This window comes from Urtica dioica, chromosome 6 (assembly GCF_054948205.1).
Source record: "Urtica dioica subsp. dioica isolate 48M chromosome 6, U.dioica_male_clone48M_v1_H2, whole genome shotgun sequence".
Lineage (NCBI taxonomy): Eukaryota > Viridiplantae > Streptophyta > Magnoliopsida > Rosales > Urticaceae > Urtica > Urtica dioica.
Genome location: NC_142761.1, coordinates 2,236,977 through 2,258,933, shown reverse-complemented (window position 1 = coordinate 2,258,933; position 21,957 = coordinate 2,236,977). Strand labels below are relative to the sequence as shown.

Sequence of the window (21,957 nt, the reverse complement as noted above, 5' to 3'; positions counted from 1 at the left end):
CTGGAGAGAAGATAAAGAAAGAGAGAATCAGAGAGGAGAGAGTGTAATAAATACATGTGTAATAACTACTTCTAGGAAAAAGAGAATAATAAATATACACAGAGAGCAAGACATAGGAAATAACATGAGAAATAAATGCGACAATTTCCCATGTGGAATGAGTTCCAAGGAGAGGACTTCCGAGGCAAGCTCGACGCGGAAGGGCGAGCTTATGAGCTCGACGCGGAAGGGCGAGCTGACGAGCTCGATTTCAACACTCCCCCTCAAGCTTGACTGTATATGTTGAGGAGGTCAAGCTTGCTACATAGCTCGGAAAAGGTTGCTCGCGGAAGGGCTTTGGTGAGAATGTCGGCGAGCTGATGACCTGACGGAATGTATTCCATATCGATTATTTTTCTTCAATCTTTTCACTGATGAAGTATCGGTCGATCTCGATATGTTTTGTTCTGTCATGATGGACTGGATTTTTGGCTATGCTGAGAGCAGCTTGATTATCGCAAAAGAGCTTGATTGGACTTCGATGATGATCTTGAGGTCGTCGAGAACTCTCTTCAGCCAGATGCCTTCACATACTCCACTTGCTAAGGACCTGAGCTCGGCTTCAGCACTACTTCTTGAGACCACAGACTGCTTCTTGCTTCTCCAGGTAACAAGATTTCCCCAGACGTATGTGCACATGCCTGATGTTGATCGTCTGTCTGGAACATATCCGGCCCAGTCTGCATCTGTGAATACTTCGACACCTCGACTTCGTCTTTTCTTGAAGGAGAGACCAGTCCCTGGGGCAGATTTGAGGTATTGGAGAATCCTCATGACTGCGTCCATGTGAGTTTCTGAGGGATTACTAATGAATCGACTTACCATACTCACTGCGAATCCAATATCTGGTCTCGTGTGAGTTAGGTAGATGAGTTTTCCTACGAGCTGCTGAAATCTTTCTTTGTCGGTGGCGGCCTCGTTGGTGCGAGCTAGAAGTTTCACATTGGCATACATCGGAGTGTCAACTGGTTTGCAGCCAAGCATGCCAGTTTCTTTGAGGAGATCCAACGTGTACTTGCGCTGGGAAGCAAAGATGCCCTTTTCTGATCGAGCTACCTCCATGCCGAGGAAGTATCGTAGGCTGCCGAGGTCCTTGACTTCGAACTCAGATGACAAAGTTTGCTTCAGCCTCCTGATCTCTTCCAGGTCGTCTCCGGTGATGACTATATCGTCCACATACACACTAAGAACGGTGTGCTTGCCTTGTGTGGAGATTTTTGAGAAGAGTGTTGGATCTGCTGGACTCTGCTCGTAGTCACAACGTTTGAGCACGTTGGTGAATTTTCCGAACCATGCTCGAGGGGACTGTTTTAGTCCATATAGTGACTTCTTGAGTTTGCAAACTTTATTGGCTCCTTGATCTTTGTCAAATCCTGGTGGGAGTTGCATGTAGACTTCCTCTTCCAGTTCGCCGTTTAGAAAAACATTCTTTACATCGAGCTGGATGAGAGGCCAATCTAAGTTGGCTGCTAGTGAAAAGAGGATTCTGATGGTATTGAACTTTGCAACTGGAGCGAATGTTTCTTGATAGTCAATGCCATACGCCTGCGTGTACCCTTTTGCGACAAGTCGGGCTTTGTATCTCTCCACTGTCCCATCTGGATTGTGTTTGATGGTGAAGAGCCATCTACATCCAACAGTTCGCTTGCCCGGTGGTAGCTCGACGATATCCCACGTATCATTCTTTTCGAGGGCTTGGATCTCAGCATGACTTGCGTCTCGCCACTCGGAACTTTGAAGGGCTTCCTCGATGAAGTTCGGCACTTTTTCTTCATCTAACTTCGCCACATAGGCTTGGTAGCTCGTAGATAAATTCCCATAGTACACGTAATCCGCCATCCTGTATTGAGCACACGACCGAGGAGGTTTTCTCAATGCAATGGGTAAGTCTGGAGATTCGATGTTACCTTGTTCAATAGTGTCGTGGTTCAAGTTCGGAGAGACATCTTGGTCGCGAGCTTGTACCGGACTCTGGGTGATATTCAGTTCGCATGGAGATGGTTCAGAGGCTTGCGAGCTGGGAATTTCTTGACCAGGTGAGGTCGGCGAGCTGGGAATTTCTGGAACAGGTGGGGTCGGATTTTGAGGCGAGCTGGGCGAGCTGGGAATTTCTGGAACAGGTGAGGTCGGATTTTGAAGCGAGCTGAATTATGGGTTTATGATGAGCCAATTTGGGAAGTCATTTTCGTCATTTTCCCCCTGACGAGCTGAATTGGCGAAGTAAGGACTGAACTCATGAAAAGATGCATCCATTGAGACTATGAATTTTCGTGATCGGGGTTCATAGCATTTGTAGCCTTTTTGGGTTGCTGAATAGCCAAGGAAGATGCATTTGAGCGATTTTGGTTCAAGTTTACCTTGGCCATAAGAATGGGTGAAGACTGAACAGCCGAACACTTTCGCAGGTAGGGTTGAGATGAGTAAACAGTGAGGGTATGTCTCTAGAAGGACTTGAGATGGGATTTTATAGCCAAGGAGACGAGATGACATTCTGTTTATGAGGTAGGTGGCTGTGAGGACAGCTTCTCCCAAAAAATGAGATGGGACGTTTGAGGAGAACATGATGGCTCGGGCGACTTCGAGAATGTGTCGATTTTTCCGCTCGGCTACCCCATTTTGTTGCGGGGTATGAACGCACGAGCTGGAGTGAATTATGCCATGTGTTTTGAAGAAATCGCCGAGCTCAGAATTAAAGTAATCTCGAGCGTTGTCAGTGTGGACAATTTGAATGGATGTGTCGAACTATGTTTGGATCATTTTGTGAAAGGTTTTGAATAGATTGGATGTTTCAGATTTTTGTTTCATCATGTATATCCAACTGAGTCTAGTGTGGTCGTCAACAAAGAGAAGGAACCATCGAACTCCAGTGATATTGGGAACTTTTGAGGGCCCCCATATATCACTGTGAATTGTGGCAAAAGGACGAGATGGTTTGTACGAGGTGGGGTGATACGAGCTTCGAGAATGTTTGGCAAACTCACACATGTCACACTGAATGAAATTGATATTTTTATTGATAAACAAGGAAGGAAACATTCTTTTGAGATACATGAAATTTGGATGCCCTAGTCTAAGGTGATTGAGCATGATCTCTTTGTACTGGGGTGAATGTTGGGCGAGCTGACACATGGCGGGCTGATCTGGCTTGATGACATAGAGTCCGGTACTCAGCTCGGCATTACCAATCTGTCTCCCCGTGGCCTGTTCCTGAAACACACATGAACTTCCATCAAAAACAGTTCGGCACTTAGAGTCTTGGTTGATCTTATGCACAGATAAGAGATTGCATTGTAGTTGAGGCACAAAGAACACCGAGTCTAGCCTCATGGACTTCGTCAAGACAACGGTGCCAATACCAGTGACTTGAGTTTTGGCTCCGTTGGCGATGGTGACTGATATGCTTTTATTATAAGCGGAGTAAGTTGTGAATAGATTTCGATTACCAGTCATGTGATCAGTGGCACCGGAGTCGACAATCCATGCTGTGGGATTCTCTGAGCTTATATTGAGGGCTCTAGGAGAGTTACCTAGAGGGCCAATGCCCGAGTGTTCTCCACTGAGTTGGACTTGTTGAAAAAGCTTCTGGAGAATAGCGAGCTGGTCGTTGCTGAAGGGAGAGGAGTCTGAGGTCGAGGTCGAGGCAGCGGACGAGGTGGATACTAAGTTTCCGACTGAGTTAGGATCCTTAGTATCTTGGGTAGACTTCGAGCTCGGTGGTTTCCCATGCAGTTTCCAGCAGGTTTCTCGGAGGTGTCCAGGTCGTCTGCAATGATCGCAGTAGGGGCGAGGTTTGCGAGGTTTCTCTGTTGAGACGCGGGCTGCAAGAACTTCGTCTCCATGTGTGGTGAGGGCGGACGAGTCTGAGGATGAGCCCGGAAGTGAGCTCGATTTGATAACTCCCAGCATGAGTTTCCTCCTGCTTTCCTCGTGTCTGACCGCGGAGAAGGCTTCACGGAGAGATGGTAGTGGTTTTGTACTAAGTATCCGACCTCTGACCTCATCAAGGTCTTGGTTGAGGCCGGATAGTAGTTTAAACACATGTTTGGTCTCCACTATCCTGCGGTAGATTTTTGAGTCTTCGGAGCTGGTCCACTGGTGCTGTTCGTAGAGGTCGATCTTCTGCCATAGATGTGTGAGCGAGCTGAAGAACTGAATAACAGACATCTCTCCTTGACGTAGGTCGTGGAGAGTGTTCTCAGTTTCAAACAGCTCGGACATATGTTCTGAGTTAGAGAAGATTTCTCTAGCTGCTTGCCAGATTTCTGCTGCCGTTCGGTAAAGGAGGAAGGTTTCTCCGATTTCGGGGAGCATAGAGTTTATGAGCCAGGACATCACCATGCTGTTTTCGGCCTTCCAACTCTTGAACGTCGGATCTTCGATCACAGGAGATGTGGCCACGCCTGTGAGGTAGTCATCTTTACCTCGTCCCGATATGAACATGAGCACAGATTGAGACCACTGTAGGAAGTTGTGGCCATTGAGTTTGTGGCTCGTGATATGTTGGGAGAAGGATTCAGATTGCGACTGAGTGGGCGTGGTCTGAGTGGTGTTCATGGTGGTTGGTTTTCCCTGCTCTGATACCATGTTGAAGTTTAGAGAGAGAGAGAGTCGAATCTGGAGAGAAGATAAAGAAAGAGAGAATCGGAGAGGAGAGAGTGTAATATATACATGTGTAATAACTACTTCTAGGAAAAAGAGAATAATAAATATACACAGAGAGCAAGACATAGGAAATAACATGAGAAATAAATGCGACAATTTCCCATGTGGAATGAGTTCCAAAGAGAGGACTTCCGAGGCAAACTCGACGCGGAAGGGCGAGCTTATGAGCTCGACGCGGAAGGGCGAGCTGACGAGCTCGATTTCAATCGAAATCAATAAATCACAAGGTAAGTGTAATAAATTGGTAGAAAAAAAAAGGAAGGTTAAGACAAGACATAAATTTCATTAAAATTCAACAGTGGCACTGACAATTGACAAGCACTTAGTTTACTAGACTGTCATTATTGGACAAACAACGAAAAGAAAGAAAAAACAATTAAACAAACTTATTAAAACATACAAATAAGCTGAATGAAATTAGAATTTTAATTGATACGCCTGCAATTAGTCCTGATCTCTCCATTTTTATTGTTCTTCCCAGTGATGACCCCAATCTTTCCCATGTTGACCATTGAGTTGGCAAAGGCCTTCTCGAACAATCTGCTGCTCCAAGCAAATATCTTGACGAGTGTCATGGCCTCTTGGTCGTTGAGGAGAGCCGCGTCGGAGGTCAACAAGCCTTCTTTCTTGGTCAAAGCCTTGTAGTAATCGTTGTTGAACGTCGTTGGGCTAATACTGTCTAGTCCCGCCGCGGTAGATACTTTACACGTCTTTCTGAGCTTGTCGGCGTATTTTGGGCTCAGAGACGGGTCTGTGTCTCCTTTGCCGGTGAAGTTGAGCCTCCTTTGGAACACCACGCAACGCGCCACCCCGATTGTGTGTGCACCTATGTTCATTTTATGTAAATATATTAGAGGTTCTCTAGATATATAGCCTTATAAACATAATAATATTGTTACATAACCAATTTTTCGTTAATTGTAAGTAATAAATATTCAGGTTTTATTATTATTATTATTTATAAACATGGCCAAATTTACTTAATGCACAAAAAGATTATATATGCAATGTTCAAATTGTTCACATCATCCGAATTGACTATATTTACTTGTAATTAGCGAAATATTGGCTATCTAGTAATTCACAAACTCTTAGGCGTTTAGTTACCTAGAAATTTGATAAATAGCCAACTTTTTGTTAATTGTAAGTAAATAATCACTTTTTTTTTACATAATGCACAGTAGATAATATATGCAATGTTCAAATTGTTCACATAATCTGAACGGACTATTTCATCTATAACAATTAACAAAATGTTGATTATTTAGTAATTCGTAAACTTTTAGTGGCTTATTTACTTAGAAATTTTGCATATTTTTTTGGAGACATTTTATATAAGAAATAAGAATATACAGGGTCCTTATTATGTACATTATGTTTATAATTTAATTTCAATATTTCACAAAATATACTCTCTAGTCTGCAGACACTCATAATTAAGAGGCTGGAAAGATTCGTTAATGATAAATTAAAAGTAGTGTTAATAAATACCTGACAAAGCAACTAGGTCAGTTTTGGATAACTTAAAGGATTTAAAAAGGTTGAGGAGAGTAGTGAAGTTTGATCCTCCAGATGGCAAGTCTCTTGTAGCTTCTGATAGAATTGATACTTTCCCATCTCTCCTCCCAGTGTAAACAGGCCATAAATCTCTTTGCTGCATGATTAATTAATTAATTAATACATTGATAAAAATAAATTAACTAATCTTATAATTAATTATAAAAATTGTTATACCTCGTGCATGGGATCAAATGGCGGCACGGCTGAGACGGCATCTCTAGCTGCGACCGCGGCGATATCAGCGCATGACACGACACCCTTGCATTTTTTCTCCAATTCAGCTTTGATCTCGTCGATGATTTCGTAGCCCGAGATTGACCTGTTTGGACCCGCGTTCTTCTCTGTCGCATTGTCTCCGCTGGGCGACAATTCCAACATTATCGAAGCGTCGCATCCCTGATCAAATTAAAACAACTTATTCGAATAAGCACATTTTTTTAGCTGAAGTTTCAAAAAAAAATAGCTCAAACTCAAGTAAGAAACATGCGTCCAAAATAGTAGACATGGAGCTAATTTTTTTTTTTTTTAATATTTGAATAGTTAAGTTGTAATTTTAATTGAAGGTTGCCATTTGACTATTTCATATAATATATATTTTTTATTATTTTATGTACAGAAATATTATTAACAACATGAATAAATATTGGAAAATTAAAGGAATAAAGTTTAAGTGTGCAACATTTAAATACTGGATGTTTAAAATCTTTTTAAGTATAGTATTTTTTTTTATTTCTAAATGTAAATAATTATTTTCCTAATAAATAAAACTGTAAATAATTATCTTTTTAGGCATGTATTGTTCTTATGTACGAACTAGGTCTGCTTAATTGTAATTTTTTTTTTCGTAGACATCAAATTATGTACATCTTGCATCAATTTATTTTTTTTCCTGGCATTGAAAGCTATATAGTGATCACAAGTTAAATTATGCAACGATTTGATTGTACACTTTGAACTTTGAAGTAAAATTACCCCAGGATGGCTGTAGTAAATATGACCTCATCGCCATGCATTATAATAATTTTGAAATAAAAAGACGGAAATAACCCTTACCCTGACGAAGCAATCGTGGTAATGCAACCTCAGAAGCTTGGGCTGAACAGTCAAGTCCGCCTTAACTTTTTTTAATACAATTCTTTTGACCGTTGACAAAAAATCAGGGCAAGTTTTTTGATAGAAATTCAGATCAAGCCCTCCGTTTGGGGGTGGTTTAAACTTGGCATTAGCAATGCCAACCATACAAACAAGAAGAACAATGGAAACGCAAACTTTTCTTCCCATGTTTTTTCTTCTTCTTAATAATAAGACCGATTTTTAGAGAACATACAAGAGAAAATAGTATTATGAGTGAATGTGTGTTGTGGTGAATAGCTTTGAAGTTGAAACAATATTTATAGCAAAAATTGGCACACAACTTGTCATTAAAATAATTTTGTGATCTTTGTTTATCATAAAACTAAGTTTCGTTTTGGAGAAAATTGAAGAAACGCATAGCGTATTAACAAATGAAGAAATTTATTATTATTTATTTGTATGTCTCTTGTGATTATACTTTATTTTGGGTCTTCACGCGGCAAGCCGGAATCTTCTATTTATAATAACATAGTTATGGTTTACGTTACAATTACATTAGTAAATATATCATGTGGAATGAAATCAAGTCTTTATGAAGTCAACTATTTTTTTTTATATAAAAATAATTGGTACTAATCATACAATTTGGTACTACGGTTCATTTAGTCTTTGAGATTATCAGAAAACAAGGAAAGAAAATGGGAGAGTTATGGGAAGCCAGTCGCAAAATAAAACCCTTGACTAAATTTACTAATACAATATATACTAATTATTACTTCAATGTAGATAAGATCTTAAGGATTGAACTTCTGACCATATGTACGCACATATATATATATATATATATATATATATATATATATATATATATATATATGTGTGTGTGTGTGTGTGTGTGTGTGTGTGTGTGTATGTACGTATATCCCCATTTCTCCAATGTAACATGATTAAATTAATTAGACGAATAGGCAGCATAATTATAATTACCTTTATATTATATGTGTGTGTGTGTGTGTGTACGTATATGGCCATTTCTCCAATGTAACATGATTAAATTTATTAGACGAATAGGCAGCATAATTATAATTACCTTTATATTTTCATGTTTATACACTTATACATATCCAACGTTTAAATTAGTGGGCATAAATATCTAATGTTATTGTTTCGTATCTTTCAATGTCGATTCTTGACTTGATAATAGACTGCCAAGATTTTACAAATAATTTAATTATGTATCTTAACAATAAGCAAAATATCAAAGAAATTTCCTTTTTAATTAATCGTTAACACAATAGCGGAGCCACAATCCACATATATTTTAAAGTTGAGAAACAGCAAGTCACGTTTTTATGAGAAATTCTTACTAAGAAATTGATATATATATATATATATATATATATATATATATATATGTCTTTTGTTTTTCAGTTGTATAAATTTAAATTGCAAAAAAATAATACAAAAATATATGAAAAAAATGTGAGCACGAAATGAAATTTGTACGGTCATAAATACGAAAAAAAATACATTCTGTATCCGTTTTAAACTTTAGGTATACAAGTGTATAAACATGAAAATGTTAGTTATTTATGCTGTAAATTCCACAATTAAGTAATACTTATATTCTTATGAAACTCACTTGCAGCCAAACGCTAATTTAAAATACCATATTTGATAGGAGACAGAAAGAAGTATACACGAGAATATATCTAAATATAAATGGTGGAAATAGCCACAAAAAAAAGGATTATATTATATAGTATGCTAAATGATGTATAATGAGAGAAAAGATAAAAGATATAGGGATGAGAAGGAATATAAGAAACTCAGAAAATAGTTTAGTTGACAATTAAATAATGACCTTAATATTTGTTTATGCATACTAACGGAAGTCAATTACTGAAACAAGCTAGTCATGAATTTGATCATTAATTAATTATAGAAATAAAAATAAAAATAAGAGTCTAAAATATAATCATGAGAAATTCTTGTCACTTACCAAAAATCAACAAAAACTCAAATATTGACATATTTAATACCAAATCGGTCACGAAGTGCAACCAGTTTGTGACTAATGTGTCACGAAATCAAAGTTCGTGATAGATTAGGTACTAAATGTGTCAATATTTGAGTTTTGATTGATTTTTGATAAGTGACCAGTAATTGATATTATCGTTGTCAATTTCCCTATAATGAGAAAGCAAATAGTCTCTCAAGATTCCTTTGCTATTTATTAGCTTGTCAGGCAAACAAACAATGACAAATAATTGTTATATAAATTCAATGGAAAATAACACAAAATGAGTCCAAAACTACTTCCCCACCAAAGTTACTACATCTTAAAATCCTCCCAAATGTTAATCATGTGATTATCAACAAATTACAAGTTAATAATATAAATTTTTCCATAAAAAGTTCCAAAATAACCGAATTTATTTGTCTATTTTCGCGGCTAGATAATACAATAAAATTCATGTCATTTCTAAGAATTCAGCTGAAATAAACGAATAATATTTAATTAAATTTGCTAATTGCTATTTGTTTCTATAAAAAAAAAAAAACTACAAATTCAGAAATGACATGTACGTATTTTCCTATTTCATGAACTTTAGTAAATGATATTTGATATCTCAGGCATGGGCAGGCATTCACTTTTAATTTTCTTATTGGGTCAAGCGGCTAAATGGCCAAATAGAACTTAAGGATTTGCAAAATAGCCAAAGTTTATCAAGTATAAGCAAAATAGCCAAGCTGCGATTATTAATCCAGGCAGGATTAAATTTAATCCACACAAAATATCGGGATTAAATTTAATCCAGGCAGGATTAATTTAGTCCAGAGATGAGAGTAATGGCTATTTTGGTTAACCTAATGAAACTATGGCTATTTTGCAAAAGCCATAGTTTGAATTGGCTAGTTCATGCCATTTTTCCTTTCTTATTTGAGTTATTTTCTTTTTCTCCATACCAAAAAAGAAGAAGAAAAAAAAACTACATTAATTAATTTTCAATCGTGCTATTTTGTTCATATTCAAAAACTGGTTAGGGCTATTAAACTAACAAATCCGCGTGCTATATGGGTAGTTGAAGGTTTTATCATCTATAATATTCTAAAACAAAATAGAACGAATCACTTAAACTTAATTGACAAGGTTAAAAACTAAATTTATTTGTTATATGAGCAAATTTATTTTCTTTGTTTAAAATCATTCAAATAAAAAAAACTAAAAAAATGGTTGGGGAATGATATTATAATCATGAATTTGTTAACACAAGAGATATTCATAAAATAAGTTATTAATGTGGAAAAGATTGTGGCATGGTCTCAAGTTATCGTAATATTAATTTTTTAGGGTATGTAATTGGTATTTTCTCTTTCACATACGACGTAAATGACCATGAGTTATTATTTGCATGTTACCCTGTGTGTAACTTTTATTTAAATATAAAAAATAAAATAAAAAATGGAACAGCTACTATTCTGAAACTATAAGCAAACTAATCACGAAAGTCTTTTGTTTATATATATATATTAATCATGTAAGCCATGTTTAGTTTTCACTTCATATAATATTATTTTACTCACCGAAAAAAGTACTATATTGAGATCCATAATCAATTCAACGTTCAAATGGCTGAATATGCGCATGTGCATTCTATATATAACTTGATCCTGGATTAAAGAGAAGTTAAGGTCAATGTCCTTTTATTTTCATATTTATTTATAGATACATATATCTATAGCATGTATATATGCATCCAGAGTTTTGGGTAGTAGGGGACATAACATCAAAATAATGTAGATACATCATACAAATAATTAACGTATCTATAATTTTTTATAGGGGATGAGATGAAAAACACTTAATTTGGTCTCTAAATATTAGAATTTTATACAGAAATTTTAAATATTATAAAATTCAGAGGGGGCAAGTGCCCTCTTTAGTGGCTCATATATATGTTACTATACACATGGGAAAAAAAATCAGAGGAACCATTTAATGAAATATATATTCCGTTATGTTAAGTATATTTTAGTGTACTTTTTTTTCCCTTAGGTTTAGGTTTTTTATTCCTTGATTCAAAAAGAAGAAATATTAATTATTTATAATTTTATAATCTAGTTGACCAAACCAAACTGGCTGGTAAGTGATAGTATGTTTTGGGAAGTAAAGGGCTTTTTTTAACGGATAATAATTTTAAAGAGAATATTAAGTGTCGTTGTCTTATGCTGATTCTTTCAAAGGTTGAATGTCAAATGAACTGCTAGCTCATAGCTGGATTTCTAATTTTCAATTTTTTCTTTGTCTTTGGAAAACAAATCTAAAGTCAATGGTCTTCTTCCAAAATATCCCTACAGGAGTATTCCAGGCACACTTCTTTTTTATTTATTTATTATCTAATGATTTCGAATTCCACGAAAAACAAAACAACACAAAACAAAAAAACTCAAGTAGGAGTATAAACGAATTGTTTTTTATATATACTGAGTAATAAACAGCAATTATTTGCACGCCTAAACCTAATGTAATAATACAATATAAGATAGACAAATTAATCAGCTTAATAATGATCAAACATGTAGGATACCCTCTCACATGATTATTTGATAACAAACGAATTATTAGATAGTCCTTTAGGTGATTAAGGAAAATAAAATAAATAAACACCACGTACACATTCAGTAATTATATACATATGATCAATTTATAAGCTTGAATGGAGTTTAATACGCTGTCAATTATATATGATATCAAGTACAAGGTTATCTATACGGCTTTATACTATGTTAATATATATATATATATATATATATATATATATATATATATATATATACACGTATATGTATCATAATGAAGTAGTTGTTGAGCATTATTAATTCTACATATTGATCCAATTAATTCATACATTTTTTCTTTTAATTTAATTGCCGAGGAAGACAGGCTTTATTAGTGTCTTAAGTTTTTTTTTTTTTTTTTTTTTTTCATAGGCAAGGACCAATTAGATGTCGTGGAAGCCATGTTGTTATAAATCTTGTCATGTCTTTCTAGCAAAAGAAAAAAGAAAGTTTCTATGTATCTACATATAATACTTGCTAATTTCCATAAATATAATATATACTAGTGGCGAAGCAAGACTTTTATCTGAGAACGGGCACAGAAAAAAAAGGATAACATTTATAAAAAATAACAAGCATATTTGGTGCAGCGTGCAAGTACCCTATTCTCTATTATATTTTAAAAATTTAACGCAAGTTTCATATTATTAAGAAAACTGTTGACTAAACATAAACATAAGTAAATTAATTGACCTAACCAGATTAATTAATATTAATATTTAGTTTAGCGTGAAAGACTATTTTTCAAAGTAAATTAAATTAATCAAATCTGTTAATTAATTTATTACTTCGGACTGATTTTTTAATAAAAATAAACTTTGTCTATTTTTTAAAATGGTGAGTTATTAGACTACTGACTTAATTGCTCTAAAAGATCTATGGTTTATTTATTTATTTATTTTCGAAATGCAAATTAATTAATGCTTACACATAAAATAGGTTTTCAAATTATGATATCCGATTTGGTTATGAGATAACACGATTAAGAACGGATGAGATCACTAACACACTTTTATCTTCTTATTGTAATGTCGCGGCTGAATTGAGACTTGTTATGGTGTTAATGCATGTGTTAATGAAGATGGCTACTTTATATTATGTACAGTTTTACTATTTAGACGAGAGCATAGACATTACTATCCGTTAGGAAACTATGCCATATTTGAGCTTGATGCAAATAGAAAGGAATTTGTTGAAGATGCCAAAACTAGTTCTATAAGTATCCTATATCTCTTATTGCTCGTGTCTCTAACTTTATATCTTCATGTTTTAGTGGTAATTGTAGTGTTAAAAGTTTTTGAGTGAGCAGAAGAAGAAGAAGATCACGCAACATTCACTTTAATTTGGTATCGTATTTGTAGAAATTTTATATATATATATATATATATATATATATATATATATATATATATAATGCATGCATGCAGTGATATAAACTCCTAACCTTCCATTATACCGCCAAACTTGCATGCCTTCTTTATGAATAAGTTATATTATTTAGAATTTGTTTAGAGTTTATAATACAAAAAAAAAAAAAAAAAAAAGTAAACTGTTCAGCTATGAATATAGTGGTTTCTGGGCTTAACACAGCTCTCTACACTCATTTCAAACTATTCTTAAAAATTAAATATTAATCTAAAATTACAAAACCGTATCCTAGCTTGAAGACGTATGAAAATACAATCTACCAAAATTTTAGCTTAAAATAACATTCTTATCTATTTTAAAGAAATCGACTTTATTTTAGAAGCGAGTCGCTTCTAATACAAAAGAAAAATTGCCAAAAGTAAGATTAAATTTAGGTTCATTTCCAATTTCCTACTATTTTAAAAAATTTACCAAATTAGGACTAGTAAAAAAAAGTCAAATAAGAGATACACAAAATTCTACCTATTATACCCTCATACTAATTACCAACCTACCATCTTTCCCAATAAAATCTCTTCTTTTTTCTCATTCTTTCTCTTTTCCCGCTCAGCCCATCGAGTAAAAGAAATTTCTTTTTACTAGTCCTAGTTTTTGGTAAATTTTTGAAAAAAGTAGGAAATTGGAAATGAGCCTTAATTTAGTCCTAGTTTAAGAAATGTCCCTTTTATAGAGAGTCGAAGCGAACCCTCTTTAGGCCTATCTCGGTATGAGCATGAGGTCTCGACCCTCTCTTAGGCCCAAATAAAAAGGCAAGTATATGGTTTGACCTGACTTTTTTTTTTTTGGACAAGTTTACCTCCATGTACCTGCCAAGTTAAAGAAAGAGACTACACAAACATCTTTAAATATTTATTAAATTCACTTTTACATAATTTTTCAATTTATCGAAATATGAGAACATCCGTAAAAAAAAAAAAGCAATGCTGGATCCGATCAATTTAATTAAACAAACCATTTATTCTCCGATGCATATATAAAGGATACATTGATAAGAAGATACATAAAAAACAAAGATTAATATAGCGGTTAAAACTAATCAATTAACCGCGTTGCACTTCTTCCTAATCTCGCCACGTGTGCCCGTGAGAACCTCAATAGCACACATTCTCTTCATGGACTCACCAAACTCCTTGTGAAACACAAGTGGGCTTTGGAGATACCGGCCCACAAGGCCTCGGGCCTCTATGTCGGTCAATAGGGCTGCGTCGGATTCGAAGAGGCCTCGGTGGGACCGGACCATGTGGTAGTAGCCCGTGTCAAAGGCGAGCGGGCTTCCCGGGTCAGTCCATACGAAGGTTACATTGTCGGAAATGCCTCGACATTTGGTGCGGAGGAAGGCCGTGTAGACTGGGTCTAGGGCGGGGTCCGCGTCCCCTTTTCCGGTGAAGTTGTAGAGCCTATTGCTAAAGAGGTTGCAATGGCCTACTCCAATTGTATGACCACCTATAAAATGATAATAACTTAAAATATTTCAGTCGACGAAATTTTAAATTATTCGCTCACAAAATTTAAAATTCAACCATGAAATTTTAGTTAAAATATCTAAATGTGTATTATTTGCAGCAAAAAATAATAATAGTAATACTAATAATAACAAAAGAAACATATAGGTTTTATAGCCAAATTAACTCGGATTGTTTTAGATGGTTTAATTAAGTAGATGTCAAAAAGACTAAAATTTAAAGACAGATAGACCTTTCATGCTTGTAATAAATAAATTACTAATACTAGGCATTGAATTAAGATTCCAAACAAAAAAGTATATTAGAAGAATTAAGATACAAATTAGTGCTGCTATACCCTATCCTATATGTACCTTAACTCCTTAACTAACTAGTTAAAACAATCTGTATGATTCTCAATTCATAGCTTAATTTTCTTGGACGATCGATAGTTAAATAATTGTTACAGTACTTATTATGCTTTTTTTTTTTTTTTATTGAATTAACAAAATACTAGACGACATAAACAACTAGGAAAAGCTGCTGGGAGATTTAATTATACGCTGCATATTAAATAATTATTACAGGAAAAAGCATATCTATACTTGGCACCTTTTATGGAGAGCTCGTAAAAGAAAAACGACTAATAATTGAGAGTTTTTGTAAATAAAAAAAAAACAATAATAACCGTTACAAATTAGGACCATAAACTTATTCTTAAACCGATTTATCCTTACCTGATAAAACGACAAGGTCATGAACATCTAGGGTTTTCTTGGCAAAAGACCGCTTGAGAGCATTGAAGTCGAAAGATGGTGATGGAATGTTGGGTCCCACCTCGGAAGCCTTCGAAACCCTACCGTCCCTTCTTCCGGTTTCCACTTCCCAAATTGGATTCTTGAACTAAAATTAAATCATAATTATATACACACATCTAGCTTATAAAATTATAAATAAAGTTTTTCATGAAACAAAATAAAAATCAATCATATTTACTTGTAAAGAAACCGCGTCTCTAGTGACTAAAGCAAGTATATCCGCGCAAGAAACCACTCCGGGGCAAATCTCCTCGAGTTTTTCTTTGATCTCGTCGATGACATCAAACCCCGCCAGCGATAGGTTTGGGGCCGCATTTTTCTCAGCCGTGTTTTTATCCGAGTCTAACAAGATTGATCCGTCGCAGCCCTAATTAAAAAGTTTAAAATAATTAAATTGAATTCACATATAGCTAGTAAATATGTAAATTAGGTAGTCCAAATAATGTCAAGGCATGCATGCATGTTAATTACGTACCCTCACGAAGCAATCATGGAATTGCATTCTTAGAAACTTTGGAATCAAAGTATGATTTATTGCCACTTTCGCCCAAGTTATTGCCCTCACAATCTCCTCTACATGAGGACACGTGTCCTTGTAAAAGTTCTTCTTCAAATCATGCGATCTAACTCCAAGGTCATTTGAAATCCCTATTACTAATAATACTATAAAGGTTCTGATCAAAGTAATGGCTCTCATTTTTTTTTCTCTCTTCTTATTCTTCTAGCAAACTAATGAATTATCAAAATATATAGCACTAGCTCTAGTGAGTGTTATGTATAAATGTACATATATATATATTGATCATGCGCTTATTCCATGTACATATATAGTAATGCTTGCAGATTAAACCATAAATTCATTATTGTTGGTTGGATTGTCTTGCGTAAGAATATAGGTGTTGTTTGATCAACAAATGACTAAGAAATAAAGGCAACATGTTTAAGGGATATTTTGTTCAAGCATTTGTAAGTAACGTATTTAATGGAACTAACTAATTAAGAGCATGTTCATTTGAAGTAATTAGTAAGAATAATACACAATTTATTTATTTTTCTTTTTCTTAGATTTTATCTGGTTTTAGTAAATAGAACAGTTATTGTAATATTAGGTGGTGTTACAAATATCTTAAAATGTGAAAGTCTTGCCATTCTTACGATTATTGGCATATATGTGCCTTCGTGATTATTTGCAAGTCTTTCCATTCTTAGTTTCCTTTTGTGTGAGTCTTATCTCGTCTCTTCAAGATTTTCTCCGTGACAAAGATTTAACACATTAGTTGTCATTGTAACTTCATCTAATTGTATGCTGATCAGTTTATATATATATGTTCCAACGTGATTGTGGCTCTAGAACTAGAACTTCTAGATGTAATTATTCACTCTGGTGACGTAACGGAGTGCACTTAGTGAAAATGAGAACCATCTCAGATTAGTGAGCAATCATAGTACATGCACCTTCATAACTATGCTCACTAACTACCAATTTTATAGGAATCTTTGGCCACATGAGCAACCACCGGTTGGTTCATGCATGAGTCAACCCAACATTTTAGTGAAAAAAATCTAGCTCATACGCACTAGCGTAACTAGTACACGCAGAGATCAACCCTCCCACCTATCGTCAGAGACACAACCTTGGTATTGGAATCAGAAAAGCCATTCCGAATGGAACTGACCACCATGTTTAGAAAACCGCCACAAGATCTAGTTATGTTTAATTAATTTAATTCACGAGAGCATATTTATCAAGCAACCGATTTGAGCGAAAAACGAATACTTACATTGATTTTCGGTTCAGCTACAGAACGTTCCTAAACCAATCGCGTACTCTTTGCGTCGTCTTGATGAAGGACTCTAGGATGACACCTTAGTCTTCCGAAACGTAATCTCCGAGACGAATAAGAAAGATGAGTGGGCACAGTCTTTATCTCACTAGATCACGAAACTAGGTGTTTCGGGATCTCTCTCTTATTTTAATAAGAATGGAAATGAATTTCCGAGGGGAGGGAGAGGCAGATGCACGGCCAAGGGAGGCTAGTGATGCACGAAATTTTCACAAAATAATTGCTTATTTTTACCTTCTCATGAACCCCTATTTATAGTAGTAAAATGAGATATTTATGGAATCTTCCAGAATATTTTATTTCCTTTTATTGTGTTCATACTAGTGGATTAAATATAGGTCATTGGATCTCAACAAGTGAATCCTACTTTTTCTCTCATCCATCAGATCAATATCTATGGGATATTATTCTCTATTTAAATAGAGAATATTTTATTTAGTGAGATAATAAAGGAGAATATATTATTTTGCTTTAAATATATTCTCATATATTCTCCTAAATACTTTCCTTTAAATAAGGAGAAAATATAGGACAATATCTTATATTATTCTCTCTCCTTTATTTAAACAACTAAAGAAAATATTGAAAATTTCGAACTTGAAGGCACACGGCCAAGGAGATTTGCGCAACTTCCTAGTGCCAAAACCCTAATTCGATTTTCATATTTTGTGCAAGGCCCAATTGCTTAAAACCCAATTAATCATTTATTTACTTGGTCCAACAATAAACAAATAATTAATAATTGTTTATTTACTTGATCAAACAATAAATAAACAATTCTACCATAAATATTTATTTAATTCTGCGAATACCCGTTTTTCAGAATTAATGTTGTCAATCACAATTACATCAAGTGAGATTAATAATGATAAACATTATTATACGAAAGTTCTTATCCGCCTTTATCAGAGCCGAATCGGGGACTATGGACCTAGTAATAGAAGCTTAACAAATCCGATGAAAAAGACGAAATAGTCCTTTCTCTTTTTCCATCGATTCGTTTAATCTTGGTCAAATACTCCACCTTGTAAGCCAAGATTGAACTCTCCTTTATACTAGAATTATATTTACTCATCGTGACGAGTGTCCACTGATATAGTTAGTTCGTGATCAAGATCCTCCAGGTTCAACCCGTGTCAAGAGAAGTCAATTTTTCCGTTATACTTCTCTTGATACATATCAGCCCTAAGCATTGTTGCTTCCCCAGCGAAAGATTCTTTCGAACGTTACTTACTTCGAAAGTGCTAGCAATCTATCGGTTCTGGAATCAACCCTTAGGTGAGAGAACATTAACCTTCTTTCAGGAAGGCTGGATTCCGTATATGTAAATCACTTCCCACTCGAATTATGCTCTGAGAAAACTCCCAAGACGTAAGCTGTGATTAGCATGAATAGCCTTTTAGAGAATGAGTCAAAGAGCCCAGTAACATAACCCAGTGTCCATGATCACTTCAGGATTTAGATCAAGTCTCACTGTGACCATCATAGTGGCCTCGGTTAGTGTGTCGTAACGGTCCTTAAACGACACATCTACACCAAGACATGTCCAAGTCGTACACTTACCACAAGTGTAGAATGCTCCCACATAGTGATCAGCCTTCACCTATGTGTTCCACATATATAACTTTAGATATAGCTTTCCAGGCGTATATCAGTCATCGACCTCGTTTTAACTCACCGCCCAAACTCAGGTGCCCAGCACGTGACTCAGTTTAATACGGAGGCTATGGAAGATAGTTGTTATTGATTCTAATTGTTTAGAACTCAACCCACTAATCATATAATGCTAATAAAGTAATCTTATTATCGAATTTAGTAATAATTTATTCATTATCTTCAAGTGGGCAATATTATTCCCAACAATATTATATATACTGTTGTCAATGGTGCCCACAAGAAGAGTTGTAATCTTTATTTTGTACATTTGATGTAATAAAGTCTCATGAAGACTCTTGCTTGTAATTGCCTATTCATTCATTAATAAAGTTGAAACGTTCATTCATTCTTTCTTTGTTTGAAGCTTTATGATAAAACCTTAGTCTTTTAGTCCATAAACAAACTTAACAACTTACGAAGAGACAAATGTAGATTTGCATGAACAAACTCTTCGTAGTTTGCTTAAAACGATATATTCGCAATCTTAGGGTCAAAGGACTATTGACCTCAGTATGATTGTTAGAAGAATCTATGATGTCTGGTTATGAGGCATTGAGAGTTGGAGACTCTATAGTTCTTCTAGGTATCTTCCGAAGGTACTGAATTGACCAGTGCACTTCTAGAGACAAGATAAGAACAAACCATTTAACCTCTTATGTCTCGAAGTCACTATGTATAAATTGCATCATGCTTACCTTAATCCTGAAATGAGACATGCCATTTCACACCTTAGTATTCTCATTTGAGAAAGTCAGAGTTCGGACTCACTATGTGATTCCGAACAGGGCCTATTGGTGAAGTACTAAGTTGTGAGTATGTCATGAGTAACTTTGTGAAGTTCTCATAGATATGGAATTCATGTACAAGATTGCTGAAATGCAATGTATGTCACCTCATGCTTTGTTCCTTGGAGTGTGAATAAATGAACTGGCCAGTGTCCAAATTGAGTCCTGACTCTTTTGGATGAAACAATGTGACTTGTTAGCTCCTCGTCAATACATTGTTTCTAACTTATTCACAAGCGACAAAGGAGTTGAGGAAATAACAGCTAGAAGAGTAAAATGGTAATTTAGTAAATCCCGACTAGCTGATGACATTCATGAAGGGTAGCATAGATAATATTCAGTGGATCCGCTCATTATAATTAGGTCGAATTCTTGAGTAGAAAACAAATTCATTTGAACCGAGAGATTTTCAGTGTCAGCTCTTTAGTGGAGTCAGTTGGCATTAAGCTGAACTTGGAAAAGGTTTGTGAACTTTTGAGTCCAAGTGTTTAGCTCAAGCTTTGTTCATTTGGGTCCATGAGGTCACTGTCACGAATCACTTCGATAGGAATAGTTAAACTGGAAGCTAAGTCAAAACGAGAACGAAAATAGTCAAAAGGGTATTTTTGTCTTTTGAGACAAATGATGAAATGAATGTCAATAAATTTTTTGACAAGTTCATTTGATGACTTAATGTCACTCGGCCATGACTTGATCATTGGGCCTTGTGAATTAATTTCATTTCATAAGAATTTTATTGAAAATTCTTAATGGGCCTTTTTCATGTTGTCATGAACAAGTGGAAAAGCTTCTAGAAGGCCTTTCTAGTATCATTATAGGCGCCCAAATACCCAAGAGACAAGAGAGAATATTTTGTGCATAAATGTATGAAGAACAAATTTCCTCTAAGAGGAAAGGATATGGGCGGCAAGGACAAGCAAAGAAGAGGAAACAAATTAGGAAACAAATCCCTTAAGGGAATGAATGTGTTGGGCGCATATGGAGAGAATGGGCAATAAGAGATTGCTCATGAATGCTTGGAAAAAGAGGAAACTCATATTTTCTAAGGCTAACCCCTCTCCTATAAATAGGGCCCTCATTCTCATTGTTTTCTCATTCCACATAAGTTAGAGATTGAGAGCTTCTCTCTCTAGAACTTGTGGTTGCCGCCCCTCTTCTCTCTCTCTCTCTAAGTTTATTTTTGATTTTTCTTGTTTTGGCACCTAGGTCCTCACTCGACCTAGTGTTTAGCTCTGCGACTTCAAGACTTGTTCTTAAGTCGTAGTGTTTAAAAGTGCCCACTCACTAATTCCTTTATTTCGAGTGATTTAGTGATAGAAACTTTTGTGGTTGCTCGAGGTGCCGAGGAAAGGAAGAGAGACGTGCTGCGAGGGGAGACGAGCGTTGCAAACTTTCCAAAAGCTTCTTCAAAGTTCAAGCTTCAAGAAAGGTTAGTAAACTCTTAGCTCATATTGGTTTTTAATTACATGTACTTGCTTCTTTGTCTAGGTTAGTAAAAACTGTTTTTACTTGAAAAGAAATTTTTTAAAATTCCGCCGCTTCCCGAAGCGTTTAATCTTTTTCTTAAACCCTAGATCAATTCCAACATATACATATAAATATAAATGATACATAGATATATTCACACACACACATATATATATATATATATATATATGTATTTTGTGTATTAGGTATAAATTGTTATGTGATATTGAAATTAACAAGTTATGGGTATTGAAATATTGGATATTAGATTGATGTAAAAACAATTACGTATTGAAAATTATAAAATATAGTTGACATAAATCTTAAGTTTAAGAACTAAAAGATATATTACCATGTGTATATATATTAACATATTCAACAACAATATTTCCGTTCTGTTTTCTATCGGCATGTCGATTTTCTATCGAAAACGGCATTTGAAAACGGCATTTCATTTGCCCTTTTTCACATTTTTTCCGTTCGGTTTTCCGTCGGCTTGTCGAATTTCCGTAAATCATGAAGCTTGAAACGGTATCGAAAATGACATTTCAAACCTTGG

General features: G+C 35.1%; 2 protein-coding genes across 2 annotated transcripts; both read right to left on the bottom strand.

Moving 5' to 3' along the window:
* Positions 1-4,974: 4,974 nt before the first annotated feature.
* LOC149392851 (peroxidase 24-like) lies at positions 4,975-7,620 on the bottom strand. Its single transcript, XM_089617526.1, has 4 exons — positions 7,315-7,620; positions 6,436-6,657; positions 6,193-6,355; positions 4,975-5,527 (listed from the first exon to the last, which is right to left on the bottom strand). The coding sequence occupies exons 1-4, from the start codon at positions 7,540-7,542 to the stop codon at positions 5,127-5,129; spliced, it is 1,014 nt and encodes a 337-aa protein (XP_089473652.1). The 5' UTR covers positions 7,543-7,620; the 3' UTR covers positions 4,975-5,126.
* A 6,594-nt stretch (positions 7,621-14,214) lies between these two features.
* LOC149392850 (peroxidase 27-like) lies at positions 14,215-16,401 on the bottom strand. The gene is made up of 4 exons (XM_089617527.1): positions 16,122-16,401; positions 15,825-16,013; positions 15,566-15,731; positions 14,215-14,829 (listed from the first exon to the last, which is right to left on the bottom strand). Exons 1-4 carry the CDS (start codon positions 16,341-16,343, stop codon positions 14,423-14,425), a joined length of 984 nt encoding a protein of 327 aa, XP_089473653.1. The 5' UTR covers positions 16,344-16,401; the 3' UTR covers positions 14,215-14,422.
* Positions 16,402-21,957: the final 5,556 nt, after the last annotated feature.